Source organism: Ambystoma mexicanum, chromosome 6q (genome assembly GCF_040938575.1).
Source record: "Ambystoma mexicanum isolate Mex_15411 chromosome 6q, UKY_AmexF1_1, whole genome shotgun sequence".
NCBI lineage: Eukaryota > Metazoa > Chordata > Amphibia > Caudata > Ambystomatidae > Ambystoma > Ambystoma mexicanum.
The window spans coordinates 30,167,658-30,185,357 of record NC_090937.1 but is presented as its reverse complement, the minus strand read 5'-3'; the positions used below and the strand labels follow the sequence as shown (position 1 = coordinate 30,185,357).

General features: G+C 49.8%; 1 protein-coding gene across 5 annotated transcripts in view; it reads left to right on the top strand.

Moving 5' to 3' along the window:
* The window catches only part of WDFY3 (WD repeat and FYVE domain containing 3), a 2,538,776-nt gene that overhangs the window by 2,205,310 nt on the left and 315,766 nt on the right, over positions 1-17,700 (top strand). For all 5 annotated transcript variants that reach the window (XM_069630405.1, XM_069630406.1, XM_069630403.1 and 2 more), the window contains one exon: positions 2,198-2,289. In XM_069630405.1, the coding sequence (XP_069486506.1) occupies positions 2,198-2,289 (92 nt within the window). The remainder of the gene's footprint in view (positions 1-2,197; positions 2,290-17,700) is intronic.

The window sequence follows — 17,700 nt, the reverse complement described above, 5'->3', positions numbered from 1 at the left end:
ATTGAACCACTCAAACTGCCCTTAGAAGGTGTGCAGGAATTTCCCTTTAAATGAGTCAGAACAATGTTGTAAGAGAGGATATTTCCAAAATGGTGGCTGCATTTAAGCTAAATCTCCAAAAGATGGAAGAGTGTCCGTCACTCAATGAACGTGTGTTACAGCACCTCAGCACGACTCAAGATCAAGCTAAATCGCGGTTAGAGTCCCTGGAGCAGATTGTGGCTAACTTAGAATTTAAATTTTAACATCTCAAAAACAGTCCTTTATAAGGACTTGACACCAACAGCATTGTTGAAAAGACAAGCACTACAGCGAATCTCATCACACCTCAAATCAAATATCATTGGGTGTTCCGATTTGGGCTCCAGTTTAAAGTTTACTGGAAACCTGTTGTGGTGAAAGCCTCTGAGGAGGGGTGTTGTCTACTGGAGCTTCAATCTCATTCAAGGAAAGAGAAGTTGTAAACGCACAACAAGCTTCAAAACTGCCAATTTAGTTCTGGATCTGTGCCGAAGGCAGTTGAAAGGAAAACAAGAAAGATCCTCCCAGCCAGTGCTCAATCCACATGAAGATAAGGAGGCCTCTTTGGGAAATTGCTTTTTGTGGGACTCCTGCTCTAAAGATTGGCTGTGGACTCCCTAGACTCACTGGTCTACCTAATGATTGCAGATGTAGGTGAGAGACTCTTTGTGCTCTGTGGTTATTTTAGGCACTGTCTAACAGTGAGAGGTCCTACTCAAGAAGCCACATTGAAGTTGTTCATGTGTGGGGCGTCTCTTTACACTGTTTCGCAGAAATATGGTTACAGAATCATGTCATGCTCCAGATGGAGCATATGCATATTTTTTGAGTTGCAGGTGTTCTTGTGGCAGTTTGTAGGCACTAAGGGTTTTGACCGACTGAACTATGGTGTGAAACCTTTTACACAGGGTGTACCGGTTAGGTTTTACTCTTGAAGATGGACACTGAATTCTGAAAGGTGGTTCGGTCTGCAGATTATCACTATTCTTACTTGCTGTGCCTTGTGTTACGATTAACAAGTTTAGCTGCGGCTATGTACCAGGGGTCTGGAATCTTCGGCTCTCCAGATGTTTTGGACTATAACTTCTATCGGCCGTAGCCACTAGTCGATGTTGAGGGATCATGGGAGTCCTAGTCCACAACATCTGGAAATCCGAAGATTGCGTACCCCTGCTGCATACCATTATTTAGAAGTTATCATATGTGACTCTTTTTGTGCTTTGGTGGTTTGTTGGTGGTTGTGGGGGTAATCCAATTCGGTGGTGGGAGGGGTTCACAATCACTAATGCTCTGTTGTCTAAAAGGCCCACTGCTGAATTTGCCCTTGCAAAGGAAGAGAACTAATCTTCTGTCATGCTTTTGTGTCTCTTTTGCTACCTTTTGCAAATAGTGAGATTGCTCGTGCTTAACGTGGAGGGGTTGAATATTTGTGCTTAACCCCTAAAGCGACATCTCTCAAGCCACAGGCTTCAGAGATGTCATTAAGGAAAAATGCAAACTAAGACACCCAGGGAAAAGCATATTTGCCATATCTCCATCCTGTGGGAAGACCCTTTCTTCAGGGCAAGAACTCTAGAAATCGCCTGTCGAAAATGCATGTCAGTGGTTAGTACCTTGATTGTACTGAGGTGATAATTCTCTGTGCATCCAGCAACCTTCTAGAGCAACTTTCCCTTGTTAATAAGAAACATAAGTATGCACCTGACTTTTCAGAAGCAACTAAAAACTGAGCTCTTACTACAATAACTATTGCTAGCGCTTCAGCCCAGTAAAGAGAAGTTGATCAGTGCAGAATCGTTATTGGCCCTCATGTACAGGAAAAGGCCTCTAACAAAACAGCGTATAGACTTACCTGTTTCAGCTGAAAAATGCAATAATAGTGTCTAGTGAAGACAATATAAACTCATGAATAGTTGCAAAATAATAGGTCAATATACTAAAATGTTGCCAATAAAAAGGACGGTCATCAAAAAAAGGTCTCTAGTCTTTTTGCAAGGTAGAAAATGCTAAATCCCGAACTTCACGCCTAAATTCCAGTAACTTACCATACTGAAATAAACGGTGTCCAAATGTTTGGTGATGATCTTTTCTTCTCTTGCTGGGTGTTGGTGGTGGGTGCTAATTGTTTTAACATGGTGGCATGTATTTCTAGATTTTAACTATTGCCTATTTTTAGGATGCAAACAAAATGGGACAAGGCTTGGAAATGTGCTGCTTCCCGCATGGGCCAAGGGTGATCCCCGTGAATTCATCAGAGTTCATCGAGAGGTAAGAAGAATGTTCAATCATGGAGATAAAGCAGTCTCTATTAGATGCAAGCACTTATATTGGAATACAGACATGGTAGTACTGGATTTCAGCTGTTAAATACAGATAGAGTGATAAAAGCTACCTTAGTTGCAGGACGTTTTCCCATAATGACTGTGTTCTTATTCCATTTACTGCCCTATAGCTGCTGACTACCATCGCCTGAAATATGTTTCGCTTTGTTTGCCGGAACAGAAAAATGTTTTTAGGTACTTTTTTTTACGATAAACATCTAAGTGTTTATTCCTACTGTGACAGGGCCAGCATTGTGGCCCTGTCAAGGGAGGGGGGCGGAAGGGGCGGGATACAACACCCATGACCCATACCCATGGGTTCTTAGTGCGGGCAGACCCCCTCCACACCCCTCCTTACCTGCAACGACGTAGAAGACATCGGCAAGTCGCCGCAGCGCGGCACAGCATGCCAGAGAACAGCAGAGCAGAGGCGGCATTCCTGTCACGGGGTGCCGCCAAGCTTCACAAAACTGGCTGTGAACGTGGCTCCAGCTGAGAGTCAGCTGTAGCCCTTGAAAAGGAGATAACGAAATATATTAAAGTCTCCATGAGGCCTTACTCACTAAACCACCATGGATCTGGGCAATAATTAATTTCAAAAGCCTACAGACTTTATGAAGAATACAGTGTCCTGGTACCGCAGCAGGATTCATGTTGGAAAAGGGGTGGGACTTAGTAGCCCTTTTAAGCCCTTCTTTGCCCATCCCCTGTCACACCCCCTGGAGCCAGGTAAGTTATTGGTTAAGGTAAGTGGCCAATCCTGTGAGGGGGGTGGGGTGTTTAAGCCTGTGTGAATGTGCAAGTGTGGGTTAGTTGGGTGAGGACAGGAGGAGGTGGAGGACGTCCGAGAGACCAGAGACCAGTGAAGGCGAGAGCGTTTTGGAGTGAAGAGGATATTGTTACAGAGTGGGTCTGTAAAGTGTTTGTGTGAAAGAGGAGTGTGAGCAGGAGAGGTAAAATGGGAGTAGGAGTAGTAGAGTGGGGTACTGGTAGTGGCGCAGGTACTAGTGGTTGGGAGTAGAAGTAGTGGTTGGTGGAAGTAGCGAGCAAAGGAAATTAGTGGTGGAGTGGGAGTTAGTAGGAGAAGGGTCAGCAGGGCACCATATCCCTGGGTGAGCAGGGCATCATATCCCTGGGAGCAACATATCCCTGGGAGTGCCTGAGGGTTAAACAGGGGCTAGTACAGAAGGTTAGCAGGGCACCATATCCTAGAGAGGTTTGTAATAGTGAGAGTGGTGTGCAGAGCAACATATCCTTTTGTAATCTGGAAGGTGGTAGAGAGTGGTAGTAATAGTAGCGGAGTGGGGACAGTGAGTGGGAGAATAGAAGTAGCTATTGGTGCAGAATTGAAGAGGAGTTAGTATTAGAATAATAGTAAGAGTTAAAGAAATAGAGGGAGAGGAAGGAGGTAAAGGAATAACAGAAATAGGATAGTTGGGAGTAGAATCGTTAATGAGAACAGGAGTGGGAAAGGAAGTAAGATCGAAGGGTGGAGGTGAAAAGGCAGAGTGATGGATTGAAAGGGACGGTGACGTGGTGGGAGGAGATAAGTTTATGAGGTTAGATTAGTGAAGGGCCAGGAGTGAGAGGTTGTGCAAGGAGTGTATGTGACGATGGCTAAAAGAAGTCACCATTCCATATTTCCCCGCAACTAACCATTTATGGGAGAGGGAGAGTTAGAGGTTCTCTAGGGGGTCAGATAGCCAACGAGTTAGGGATAACACCTTTAGTTGTAGTGAGAAGAGACAGTAGTCTACTGTTCGGTAACCCTGAACTAACAGCCCGGTAGGGATGTCTGAGGTGGCGTCCCAAGCCTGGGGAAGTATACAGAGTAAAGAGACGGCCCTAGTGCCAATATTAAAACCCCCAAGAGATTGAAGAGAAGAATTAGCCATTCGGACAATTGAGATTTTAAATAAACACCCTTGAATTGATATTCAAGAGTCAGCATGGTTATTTGCGTTGGGCCATCCGGTCCTTCTAGAGGAAAATGTATGTTTTGTAGGCCTCTCAAAATCTGCTCGACTATTCGCAGAGTGGAATAGTTTTTATGAAGGTCGAATACCATTTGCATGGTACTTGGCCTTAATGGCGAATGTTATAAAATTCTGCGATGTTTTTAAACTTCTATTTGATATTTACTGCAGGCAAACTTTGTTTGCAGTAAATGTCAAATATGTCACTCCATGGCTGTCTTCTGGGTGACAGCAGTGCACCAAACATGAAGTGACCCTATGGTAACATGGACAATTTTGCAGAAAATGCTGGCAACCTTTTTGTCACGTCTCCATGGGTTGAATGCATTTCTCTTAGGTCGAGTTGGTAAACTAAGTTCCTAGACCTGCAAGTCTAGTGGTATTTTAAAGAATTTTCGAGGCCTGTAAGGTTTATATATAATGTACATTCATTTAATAATAGCTAACCAAAAAATGTTTCTATCTCATGGTTCATAGTGTCTTTTTAAATACGTATCTTTTGTAGTCTCTTTTAAAAGGTGTCTGCCTCCTAAAGTAGTTGTAGCATCAATGTCTTAGATAATCACCAATATGTATATACCTGATATTTAGGCTCAAATTCGCAAATAGTATCCAGTAGGCAATATTATTATTTTTGTCTTTAAATTGTATGATTTTAACAATGTTCTACTACAAAGCTGTGTCTGTGTTTAAGGTTTTTCTGAACATCTTTGTAATGGTCTCCTTATGAGAGTTAGTTATTAAGAGTGTAAATGTGGCATTGCAAATGCATGCCTCCTGTTTAAAATACGACTTGATTATGAGTTGGGATTGCATGAAATATGTCCTGCTTTGTAGACCTACTGCAGAAAGTAACCAATATCTACCTGATGTTCTAATTTTAACGTTCCCCCATTCAGGAAATATCCAGTGCGATCACCTGTCATAATTAGGTGGTAGTTAAAAAACAAGTGCAATTACCATCATACTCCTAATGAAGCCCTTTAATAAGCAAGCTGTGCTGTCTGCATAGCTGGATGTAGGATCTTTCTATTTGCTTATATGGACAGATTTGCCTTATAAATCCTAATGGATTAATAGCTGCCATAAATGTTTTCATTCGAGGAAACAGCTATAATCTGGGCCCCTCATATTATACAGTACATTTAGAGTCTGATTCACAAATAATCTAGCATCTAAAAAAAGTGCAGCATATACACTTCAGGGAGCGAAATTAAGATTTGATCACTAGGGGGGGCGCTGTTGGGCGCCGAGCAAGATGGCCGCCTGATACGTGTGCTCCGAGGCGGGCGGACCTCCAAATCCTGATTTAGGAGGTTTCCACGGATTACAGCCGGGCGCGGAGCACACGACTTTTCCCCCGCTGCTTCTGGGATCCTGGGGATCTGATCCCGCTTTGAATCGGAGCCGGGAAGTGCATCCCCGACTCCACGCTGCCCATCCCCCTTCCTGCGGCGCTCCTCCGCGCCTGAAATCCAGCCCCGGCGGAGGGTGGTCGTTCCCGCCGGGGGCCTGCTGCGCTCCTCCTCGCGCTCCTCCTCGCATTCGCCGGGCATCGGTGGGAGCTGGCGCGCCTCGACCTTCCTGGCGGCGGGGTCGTCGGAGTCCTGGGACCGTGACCCGCCGGCCAGGCCGCTGGTCCTGCTGAGTCGCTGCTCCCGGGTCCCTGGAGGGACGTCGGCCCAGCGGTGCGTCCACCCTGCCTGCATCCGCTGCCTGCCTGCGCTACATCGGGGCCTCCCTGCCGCCCCCGCGGCTCCGCAGCCCGTGGTGAAGACCCAGGGCCCCCTCTTCCCCCCGACAGCACACGCTGCGCTGCTGGAGCGGCGCGGCTCTCAGGTACGTGCTGCTGGGGAACTTCGCTCTTTGCTGGCCGCTCCTCCTTCCTGTGGTGACCCCGCGGAAGGCGCACAAACTCTCCCTGCATCTGTGCTCGGCTGGGGGGGCCGTGCTTTTATTCTCGCTGTTCCTGGCCTGCCTCTCCCCCCCCAGCCTGGTGAATCGCCGTGGGATCTCCTTTCTTCTCCTGTGGAATCCGGCGGGGGGGTTGTGGAGACCCTTCCCCCCCAGCTTGCACGCGCCTCGCTGCCGGAGCGCTGCGGCCTCCTGGGGTGCGCAGGGGGGGCTTCGTGGACTGTTGGGCCTGGATACCTGCCTCCCTGCCTTGTGACTCCGGGGTCGCCCCTCTCTGGTGGGACGTCCCTGCGGCGTTGTTGGAGGCCCACGGTCGGTGACGTCTGGATCCGCCTGGGGGGCCCTGACTCTCGTGGCTCCTTGTCTTGTGGCCCAGTGGCCCTCTCCCCCCGCTGGGAAGCCACTGGGCCCTCACTGCCCTCGCACGTCTGGAATCCCACGCCCTGAGCGACCCTACCGTTCACTGGGGGCTTGTTTCTCCTCGCCTCGCCGCCTTGAAGCTGCTGTCCCTACACCCGGATTGTTACTTGGCGAAAGGGTGCCGCTAACATCGCTGCTTCCTACCCTCCATCTTTAGGCACCCCCGCCCTCAAGGCCCCCTGCCGCCGCGTTCAGCGCCCTCCCAGTCGGGCTGTAGCCTTGCGGCCTACACTTCGGGACCGCTCCCCGCTCCCCTTTCGCTTACGCACCCTACCTGGAGTATCGGCTCTCGCGGCCTGGGATCTCCCCGTCTCCTACTAGGGGCTGCTAGCGATCCCCCCCCCTTCTTTACCCCACACTACCATCACCCTTGTCAAAATGACTAAGGGAGGCGCGAGGAAGCAAAGCTCCATTAACATGTTTGCGAGGGCGGCTGTGAGAGCTCCGGAGGACCCTACTGAGCAGCCACCTGTTGCGTCATCGTCCGCGGTGACACCTGAACCCCAAAACATGATGGACTTCATCAGGGAGGGCTTCACCGCCCTACACTCAAAACTGGATGACATGAACGGTACAATATCCTCGATCAAGGCCCACATGGAGAGGACTGATGGTCGCGTGTCTGAGGTCGAGACACGGGTCGGCTCTGCCGAGGAGGCATTGGGAGCACTGCGCTCTGAGTTTGTCGCTCTCTCCGGCCGAGTCCTCGAGGTGGAGAAGAAGAACGAAGACTTGGAATCCCGCTCGAGGCGCAATAACCTGCGTATAATTGGGGTCCCTGAGGACGAAGTCCATGAGCCAATGGAGGACTTTGTTGAGCACACGTTAATGACGCTTCTGGACTCACCCAAGCTCTCCCCTCATTTTGCTATCGAGCGTGCACACCGTGCCCTTTCCGCCAAACCCAAGCCTGGGGCTCCACCCCGCCCCATCATCGCTCGAGTCCTGAACTACCGGGACCGGGACACCCTACTCAGAGCCGCGAGGGTCAAGGGCGAGCTGCTACTGGGGGGAGCGAGAATTCATCTTTACCCCGACTACTCGACTACCGTCCAACGGGAACGTAAGACTTTCCAAGCTGTGAAGCGCAGGCTACGAGATCATTCCATCAAATATGCCATGCTCTACCCAGCTAAACTGCGCATAGAACATGCTAACCAGGTGTTCTTTTTCACGATCCCGGAGGAGGCTTCCAAATTTATGGATGAACACTTCCCAGGTTGACTTCCCCCTTCTATCTACAGTCTTGCAGCTTCCCCCTCTGGGCCGTTTGGGGGGCGGCCGGGCCCGGCCTTCCCCCTGTACTGATGCCGCATTGATCCTCTTTCCCGGATTCGACTTGTTCAAGATTCTCCTCTTATCTCAACTATGTGCTATACTGCTAAATGCAAAATGCCTTTCCTAAGTTGTATAAGTTATTGCAGTTGCACCTCGAGCTATACTGGTTCCGCTGCAGCCCGGAGCGCTGCGGTCAGCACGGCCTGCAGGCACCCAGGCGATGATGCCGCTAGTTTGGTTTTGGCTGAAGGGGTTTGGGATTGTCATTCCTCTGTTTGGGAGGGGGATGTGGGTGGGGGTGGGACATGTTAGGGGTGTTATTGTTAGAAAATTGGCACTGGCAGCAAAGGCGGACCGTGGCGCAGCACACACCCACTGGTCCTGGTCACCTTTTTCGACTCTACCACTACCACATCTATGGCTGAGGGGGACTTAACCTTTATGAGTTGGAATGTACGGGGGTTGGGGAATTATAGAAAGATGAGACAACTCCAGCTGCAGGCCGAGCGCCATGGGTCCAAGATCCTCTTTTTGCAGGAGACACACGCTAGATCAGCCCAATGCGTCCGATTTGCCAGGACCTGGGGCTCTCATAGATTCTTCACCGACTACTCGACTCAAAGTCGTGGGGTCATGACTCTCATTCATAAGAGTCTCCGGTTCACTCTCTTCTCCTCACACATTGACCCCCTGGGCAGGTATGTTCTGTTACACGCTACGCTTCAAGGGAGGGAGGTGGTCTTGTTGAATATTTATGGCCCCAATCTCGATGACCCGGAGTTCTACAGACAGATCACGTCTCTCCTAGATGGCTTCCCCCTTGTACCAATTCTCTGGGGGGGTGACTTCAATACTATCTTCGATGTAGCCCTTGATAGATCTGGGTCCAAGCCCCGTCATCTTTCCAGGGCAGCCTATGCTGCATTATCATCCCTGCCCCGGTTGGCCATGGTGGATGCATGGAGATTCTTCTACCCCGATTCCCGCATCTACTCATTCTATTCCTCAGTCCACGACTCATACTCCCGCATTGACGGCTGGGTGATCTCCAATGTCTTGGTCAAGGACGTGAAACAACTAATGATTTTACCCAGAACCTTGTCCGACCACTCTCCAGTGACCATCACCGTGAGTTGGGCCCCTGATCCTGGCCGGTCCCGCTGCTGGAGATTGAAACCCCTAGCCCTGCTCGATCCAGAGTTCCACTCCGAGCTCGAGGACTCAATCGTGGAGTTCTTTGAGCTGAACACGGGCTCGGTATCATCGCTTGCCACGCTGTGGGAATCTTTTAAGGCCTATGTCAGGGGGATTGCACTCTCCAAGGAAAACGGGGTTCTTAAGTCAATTCGGAGAGATATAGCCTTGAGTGAAGCTAGGTTGTCGTCACTGGAGGCTGCATGTTCACTCGATTCTACCACGGGTAACCTAGCTGCCATCGGGGAGGAGCTGGACACGTTTCGCTCCCTAGCCGACCGTGAACAGAAGTTTCTGGATAACCCAGGCATCGCATGGAAATACGGTGAGGGCGAACGCCCTGGCCGCTTCCTCGCGAGGTTGATCCGACACGAGACAGGTTCCCCACACATTCCCGGGATTGAGAGACCGGACGGCTCTTTGGCTGTCTCCTCCCGGGACGTCAACACGGAATTTTTCAACTTTTACGGGTCCCTATACTCCAACTCAGACGAGGTGTCAGTGGAGGAGATTGACTCTTTTCTCGACTCCCTTCCGTTGGCAACATTATCCCCTGAGGCCTCGGGCTCTCTCGACTCTCCGCTTACACAGGAGGAGCTCTCCGACGCTATCGATTCCCTATCCTCCGGGAAGGCTCCCGGGTCGGACGGTATCCCAGTTGAATTTTATAAGTCCTACACTTCTCCTTCCCCACTTGTTGGCAGTGTGGGAGGAGTCGGTGGAGACAGGCGTGTTCCCCCCCTCACTGCGTGAGGCCACGATCACTGTATTGTTAAAGGCTGGTAAACCCCCTTCACGTTGTGGTTCGTACCGCCCACTCTCCCTCATAAATTGCGACGCCAAAATATACGCAAAAGCCCTGGCCCTAAGGTTAGCTCCCATCCTTCCATCCATCATTCACCCCGATCAAGCGGGCTTTGTTCCGGGGCGGTCTACCTCCTTGAACCTGAGGCGTATATTCAACATAATTGACAGAATTAGCCCGGAGACTTCGGCTGTGGCGGCCACGTTGGATATGCAAAAGGCCTTCGATTCGGTATCATGGCAATTCCTCTGGCGGGTTCTCGAAAACTGTAAATTTGGTCCCTCCTTTCTCTCTTGGGTCAGGCTACTCTATTCGCTTCCTGTGGCTAGAGTCCGCACGGGCGACCACTGTTCTCCTCTCTTTGGGATCGCCAGGGGAACAAGGCAGGGGTGTCCATTTTCTCCCTTGGTTTTTGCGGTTGCCATGGAGCCGTTTGCGGACATGCTTCGTCACCGCCATGCTCACAGAGGCCTCCGTTCTGCCGGGAAGGCAGACATAGTTTCCCTATACGCGGACGACGCGTTGCTGTTCATCCGCTCCCCATCTCTTAACTTGTCTCCGGTCCTTGAGGATATCATCTACTTTGGTCGGGTCTCGGGCCTCAGGGTGAACTGCTCGAAATCCACCCTCTTCCCACTCACGGAGTGCACTCTTCCCCCTCCTGACACTCTGGGATTCACTTGGGCTCAATCTGCATTCACCTACCTGGGAGTAGAGGTGACGCGTCAACAGACACTGACCCTCGAAGAGAACTTTCGGAAGTACCTTTCACATCTGTCCGTTAAGGTTGCAGCCTGGGACAAGCTCCCGATTTCTCTTGCGGGCAGAATGGGTCTACTGAAAATGGTGGTGCTACCTCAGTTGCTCTACAGGTTTGCCAACGTACCCTTGTGGCCAGGCGCAGACTTTTTCCGAGACTTGACTCGCACAATTACCTCCTTCCTCTGGCACTCGGGGGCGGTTCGACTTAAATATGAGACCTTGTCCACCTCCATGGCTAGGGGGGGCTTCGGGGCTCCGGATTTTCTCAGATATTGGTTGGTATCTCAAATTCAATATGTCTCTTATTGGTTCGACACAACTGACCCCCCCCCCTCATGTCCGGCTCGAGAAGTTGGCGGTCTGTGACCGCGAAATCCGCTCCTTACTTATTCAACCCGCTCCTCAGGTACTGGACTCACAGAGTCCGGTCGCCTGCACATCCCTGGCATTGGCCAAAACATGGAAACAGCTCGGAATAACCCAGGCTTTCCACGGCAACCTTCCCCTCTGGAACTTCCTCCCGGGGGTTCCTCAGGTTGCACCATCTACCGTTCGTCGCTGGGCCGAGGCAGGCTACGAGCTGTTGCGGGACGTGTTTGACCAGGGCCATTCATTGAGTGGGCTGATCTCCCCCTACCCTTGAGAAGTGACCGGAGCGTCTGGCTTCAATACGCGTCTCTCCGAAGGACCCTTAAGCGCAACTATCAAACATTCCCTGCGATACCACCAGACGACCCGGCCATTGAGGAGCTCACTTCCCCTTCACCCATGAAAGGCAAAATCTCCAGGTTGTACTCCATGCTACAGTCCAGATCCTTTCCAGGATTTGCTAAACTTAGGGGGTCTTGGGAGGAAGACTTGGGGGTAGAGATATCGGACGATCGCTGGGCACATTTATGCAACCGCACTCACCGGGTGTCCTTTAACTCCCGATTTAAACTCATTCAGTTTAAAGTGTTGCACAGGTTCCACTACACCCCGGCCAGACTGCATCGCATGTCCAGCGGGCGTTCGTCTAGCTGCCCCCGCTGCGGGCATGTTGATGCGGACTACATCCACATGATCTGGTCCTGCCCCCGCCTCTCACAGTTTTGGGGTATGGTTTGTTCAACGGTTTCCGCTGTGCTCGATCACCCCATCGATCCTTCCCCTGCATTGTGCCTTTTTCACGACCTCCCGGGCCTTCCTCGAAACTCCAGGAAGCTGGCCGGCCTCTGCATGCTCTTAGCGGTTCGGTCCATCTTGCTCTGCTGGCTTCGCCCCTCTCCCCCCACGCATGCCCAATGGCTGAGGGCGGTCACTTGGGCCTCTGACACCGAGGAAACTTGGGCACACATGCAACCCACTCACTCCAGGCCTAGGGACGTCTGGCTTAGGTTCCGTTCCTACATGTCCGACTTCGTCACCTCTCCGGTGGCTTCCCCGCCTGCTCCTTCTCACTAGTCTGGCATATTCCCGGTGGATCCCCCACCACCCCCCCCTTCTCACTGGTCTGAGAGCTCCTCCCGTATCGTTTGGTTTAACTACTTTCCCTCATATGTGGATTGAATCTCTGTGCCCGTATCATATTGTATGTAATCTTTATGTGACCATATCATGAACTGTAATGCTAATCTATATTTGCTGGGCGCTGTTCGCCTGTTGTTATGCTGCCATGCTGCCTAATAATAAAAAGAAGTTTAAAAAAAAAAGATTTGATCACTAGGAGCTAAAAGCCACCCCAGGGTATCAGGCATCACCCAGTAGGTAGGAGCTACATTTGGGGTACTATGAAGCTAGTAAGTAGCGCACTGCAACTCATACAAACTCAAAGTTTTTGCCCATTATATACCATCCATTATTGTTTAAATATCCTATAACTATGTCCTTTATTCTCCTCAAAATACCCCCCAAACATATATAGTTCATATCATATATGTATGTTTGTATGGCACGATTTGGACTGAGGAATCCAAGGTAGCTCCTATTAGCTGTTGGTATCAAGCAATCAAGACTCTCTGATGCTACAAATAGGAGCTAAATAGCTCCCATCAATTTCAAACCCTAAACTTTATTCAGGTACCTAATGTTTTGTGGCATGCGAAGTTCACTGCATTAACAAAGGTGATCTGCACGTTTCTTGTGGGACCGTATGCCAGTACAAGTCATATGCTGTCTGGTCCACATGTTATGCCAAATAGTGTTATACTATGCCAAATCAACGCTGTATTAGTATCAAAGCTCCTAGGCTTGTTCCAGGAGTAGCATACAGCTTCCCCACTAGGGATATCCAGACCCTAGTATGCTGTAGAAAAGAAAATGAGGAAGAGGAAAATAGGAGGATGGGAAAGTGGGAAATAGATGCTACAAACAAAGGGAGGGATTCAGTGGGGAAAGAATATTTTGTGATAACATGGGTTCATGTCAGTCCTGTTACATGGACCGTAGTTCTGCATAAGAGATGAAGAGGTGTCGTCCTTCCGTGCTTTGATGAGTGGCAATTTTCTATGTCCGATTTGGCGAATTGTTAGTAAACAAGTTTTTTTTTTTTTTAAGTTTTTATTATTTTAGAAACAAATGAACAATACAAACCAAACTAGCAGCATTATTTGCGACAGACACATGAACATCAATTAATGCGTACTACTGCTCCCCCAATCCCTCCCCCTTCAAGAGCTTGTTTGCGTTTCTCATTCTGTATCTGCTGCATGCGGTATCACTTTCTTCTGAAGCTGCGGAATCCATTACTGTGCCAAACAGTCCTGTTACTAACACTCTCCATGCCATCAGGTTACCCACTTCTTCCTCCCCGCTCTTGCTACATGCCTCCTGCCATACTACCGTTTCAGCCTCCGCCCATTTTTGCAAATCCCGCCACCAAACCTCAACCCGTGGCTTGTGGCACTGCTTCCAGCCCATGGCAATCCTTCTTTTTGCAAGCACACATGCCAGGTCCCTCAGTTTCCCAACATGTTTAGTATTCCGTGGTCTGGGAAACCCTCCCAACAGGCAAGCCCAGGCCGTATCTATGTTGAGCGTGACCCCTTTATCCGCTAATTTTCGTGCCACTTCCCCCTAAAAACCTTCAATCACTGGGCAGGACCAGAACATATGTGTCATATCAGCGTCTTCTTTATCGCATTTTGGGCATGCTTGTCTTCCTGCATTTACAAACTTGGATATTCTCTTCAGGGTCATATAGGTTCTATGCGTTAAGTATAACTGTATTTGTTGCAATCTGGCGTTTCTGGACACTTTCTTGTGGTATCCCATAGCACGCTCACACATCCCATCGGTCATCTGTGCTCCCACCTCCGCTTCCCAGTCCAACCTCAAATGCGTCAAATCCTTCCCCACCCTGGTCATCACCATCTCATATAATCTAGAGATCTCGTGACCTCCTTCTGATGTGTCATATATTGTCCCCATAATGGCGTCTGGCTCCTCCGCCAGTACAGTCTCTGGCCAGGTTTTACGAATAATCTGGACTAGCCTAAGATACGTGACATATTGGCCTCTGTGCAAGCCTGCCTCTTCCCCCAGTTCTTCGAAATCCTTAATGGTCCCCTCTTGCCATACATCTCCCAATGTGACCAGCCCGACCGATTCCCAATAGGTCCTGATAATCATTCTTAGTTGGTTGTCTTCCCCTGCTAAGGCCACTAGCGGCACTTGTGGGGAACACGGGTACGGGTTCTCCCTCAGTCGGCATACTCTACGCCACATCTTCCACCCAAGCAACATCATACCCGGGCGTTCTTCCATTTCAGGTCTAGGCAACCAAATAATCTCCTTTAAGTAAAACGGAGTGCAGTCCTGTCCAAACAGCCTAAGTTCAGGAGTTACCTCATCAGAAAGCCATTTAGTTACATATTGCAACTGACCAGCCACATAATAGGCCTCAAAATTTGGCAGCTTAATGCCCCCTCTATCATAGAAGTTCTGCAGCTTCCATAGTGCCACTATTTCGAGTGCCATGCCATAGGAAGTCTCTGCACATGCTATTCAGTTTGACAAAAAACTTTGAGTATCAAGTATGGTATATTACTGAAGAAATGTAACAGCCTGGGCAGGACCACCATTTTGAGCATCGCCCCCCGTCCCATCATCGCCAGCGGTAACTTCTCCCAAAACCTCATACTTGTTCGGACTTTTCCCACAGCCACCTCGGTATTATGTAAGTGTTCCTTCTCTACCGTGTGATACACCTCTATTCCGAGGTAGCGGAAGGAATAAACCGCCCATGGTACAGATCACATTGGCAACCGCCCATGGTACAGACAACATTGGTTCCTCTGTAGCTTCCCAATGGGAACATGCTCGATTTTTGGGGGTTCACAGCTATGCCGGACAGTTCTGCATACCTTTCCATAACCTCTAGAATATATTGAAGATTTTCTTCCGGATATTTCAGATATAGTAGCAAATCATCAGCATACAAGGATATTAGATGTTTCTCTCCCCCTACCTCAATACCTATCATGTCATATTGTTGTCTGAGGTACACTGCCAGGGGCTCCAGGGCTAGAATGTATAACATCGGGGACCAGGGGCACCCTTGTCTGGTGCCCCTGCTAAGTTGCCATCTCTCAGATATCACCGATCCTGTGCGCACCCTGGCCAGTGGTTCACTATATAGCAATTTTGCCCACCTAACATAGCCCGGCCCCATCCCGTATTCCCTCAGGGCCTTCAACAACCATGGCCACCTCACTGAGTCAAAAGCTTTGACTGCGTCTAGGGACACAACCATCATTTCCCCCTCGCTCCTGTTCCCCTCTTCAATCACCCTGTGGAGTCGCCTATGGTTGTGGGTTATATTTCTGCTGGGGACATAACCTGTCTGGTCTAGGTGTATCAGTTTGCTAATAACTCTACGCAGCCTATTGGCTAGGACCGCCGTCAATATCTTGCTATCCTGGTTCAACATTGACAAAGTCCTATAGGAGCCGCAGCTATACCCTGGCTTGTTGGGCTTAGGAAGCGGCACAATTAACGCTTCTCTAAGCGATTCCGGCAGCCGACCCATCTCAAAAGACTCATTGAGCATCTCTAGCATAGGGGGGAGTACTTCCTCTCTATATGTTTTATAAAACTCGCTAGGGAATCCGTCCGCGCCCGGGGTCTTACAGGTGGGCAGCTGGTTCACCACCTCATCCAATTCCTCTAAGGTAATCGGTGTGTCCAGCTCCTCCCTTTCTTCAGCACTAATCCTAGGTAATTCATGTCTTTTAGAGTTTCTCTTATATCCTCTCGTTTGTCCCCTTTTCTGTCCTCATACAATGTCTCATACAATGTCCTGTAATAGTCTAAGAATGCCTCGTTGACTCCCTCTTGGGTGTCAACTACGTCCCCGTCTTCTCTAGTTATCGTCCTAATCGGGGGCCTGGTGGTTTCGCTCTTATATAACCACGCCAGCAAGCGGCCAGTTTTATCCCCACCTGCATGTTACCTCTCAACATACTTCTTATAATTAAGGTTGCAGAGCCTTTCCCAAAGCTCTGCACACCGCTGCTGTAGTTCGAGTACAAGTTCCGCATCCCCTCCTGCCCTGTTGCTTTCCTGTTCCAATTTCACTTCCGCTTTCTCTAATTCCGTTAGGACCCCACCATGTAGGCCTTTTTATTCAGCAATAGCAGCACCCCGCAACACCACCTTAAAGGCTTCCCAGAGCGTGCACGCTGAGTCCACACTACCTGTGTTTTCCTCAAAGTACTGTGTGATCGCATCCCTGATATCTTCCCTGAAGACCGGGTCCCGGAGCGCCTCTGCCTGGAGGCACCACGTCGGTATCCGCGCCCTGGGGCGGCAGTGCTGCCAGCTCAGAACCAGAGGCGAGTGGTCCGACAGGACCCTCGCTCTGTAGTCTATTTGGGTGGTCTCTATCACCACTTCCGGCGTGGCAAAAAAATAATCAAGTCTCGTATGCAGTTGTTGCGGGGCTGAGTAATGCGAGTACTGTGTTTCATTAGGGTGTTTCAGCCACCAAACATCTGCCAGCCCGAAGTCGTCCAGTAATGTCTGCAATACCCTGGCTGCTGGGGTGGGCCTATCAATCTTATCATTGGATCTATCTGCCTTGGGGTTGAGCACGCAGTTGAAATCCCCTCCCCAAATAACCGCTCCTCCCATACACGCGCCCAAATGAGTACACGGGGTTCTAAAATATGCCACAGTATTTTGGTTGGGGGCATATGTATTTATAATGCACACCTCTCTATCCTCCACCAAAGCCTTTAATATGACCAACCTCCCCTCCGTGTCCACCACCTCTTGTGTAATTTGGAGCGGAACGTGCGGTGCTACCCAGACCAGCACTCCCCTAGCGTAGGCAGAATACGGAGAGCCTACTACAGTACCTCTCCACTTCTTCCCCACCAGTTCCAGTTTTTGCCGGGTCAGATGTGTTTCCTGCAACAACGCAATATCAATCTTCTGTCTTTTCAAGTACATCATGACTTTGTTTCTCTTTAAGTAACTGTTGAGTCCCCTGACATTCCATGTTACGATCTTAAGGTCCCCCATAGCTCATGAGTGTCCTCTTCCCTTCCATGTAGCGAATCCCCTTCGCCCACGTGATACAGATATAGCTCTCCACCTTTACTTGTAGCCTCCTGTACAAGCTCAAAATACCCTTAACTATGTACACAACAACTTCCCAACTTTCCTCCCCACCCTCCTCCCCTCCCTTCCCCCACTCCACACACCCCAACTGTTGCCCAGCTCCGTTCACGGAACTCAGGCACCCCCACATCTAGTCCTGAAAGCACCAAACAATGCCCAGAGCCTAGTAGGGTGAAGTCGCCCTAATGGCCACTTAACTAAAAATACTGTGGGGTAGAGAGATCCGCTCTGCAAGGCTCCCATTAATTCAATAATAATTACAGTGCTCATAACATTTAGTGTAACAGTCTGACCTCCTCTGCTGAAGGTTGCAGAAATGACTATATTCAAGTCCCATGGATCCGTGCCGCGCCATCTTGTGGCATCCTCCTCGTGCATTACTTATCTCTTCCATGCTCTTTCTCCG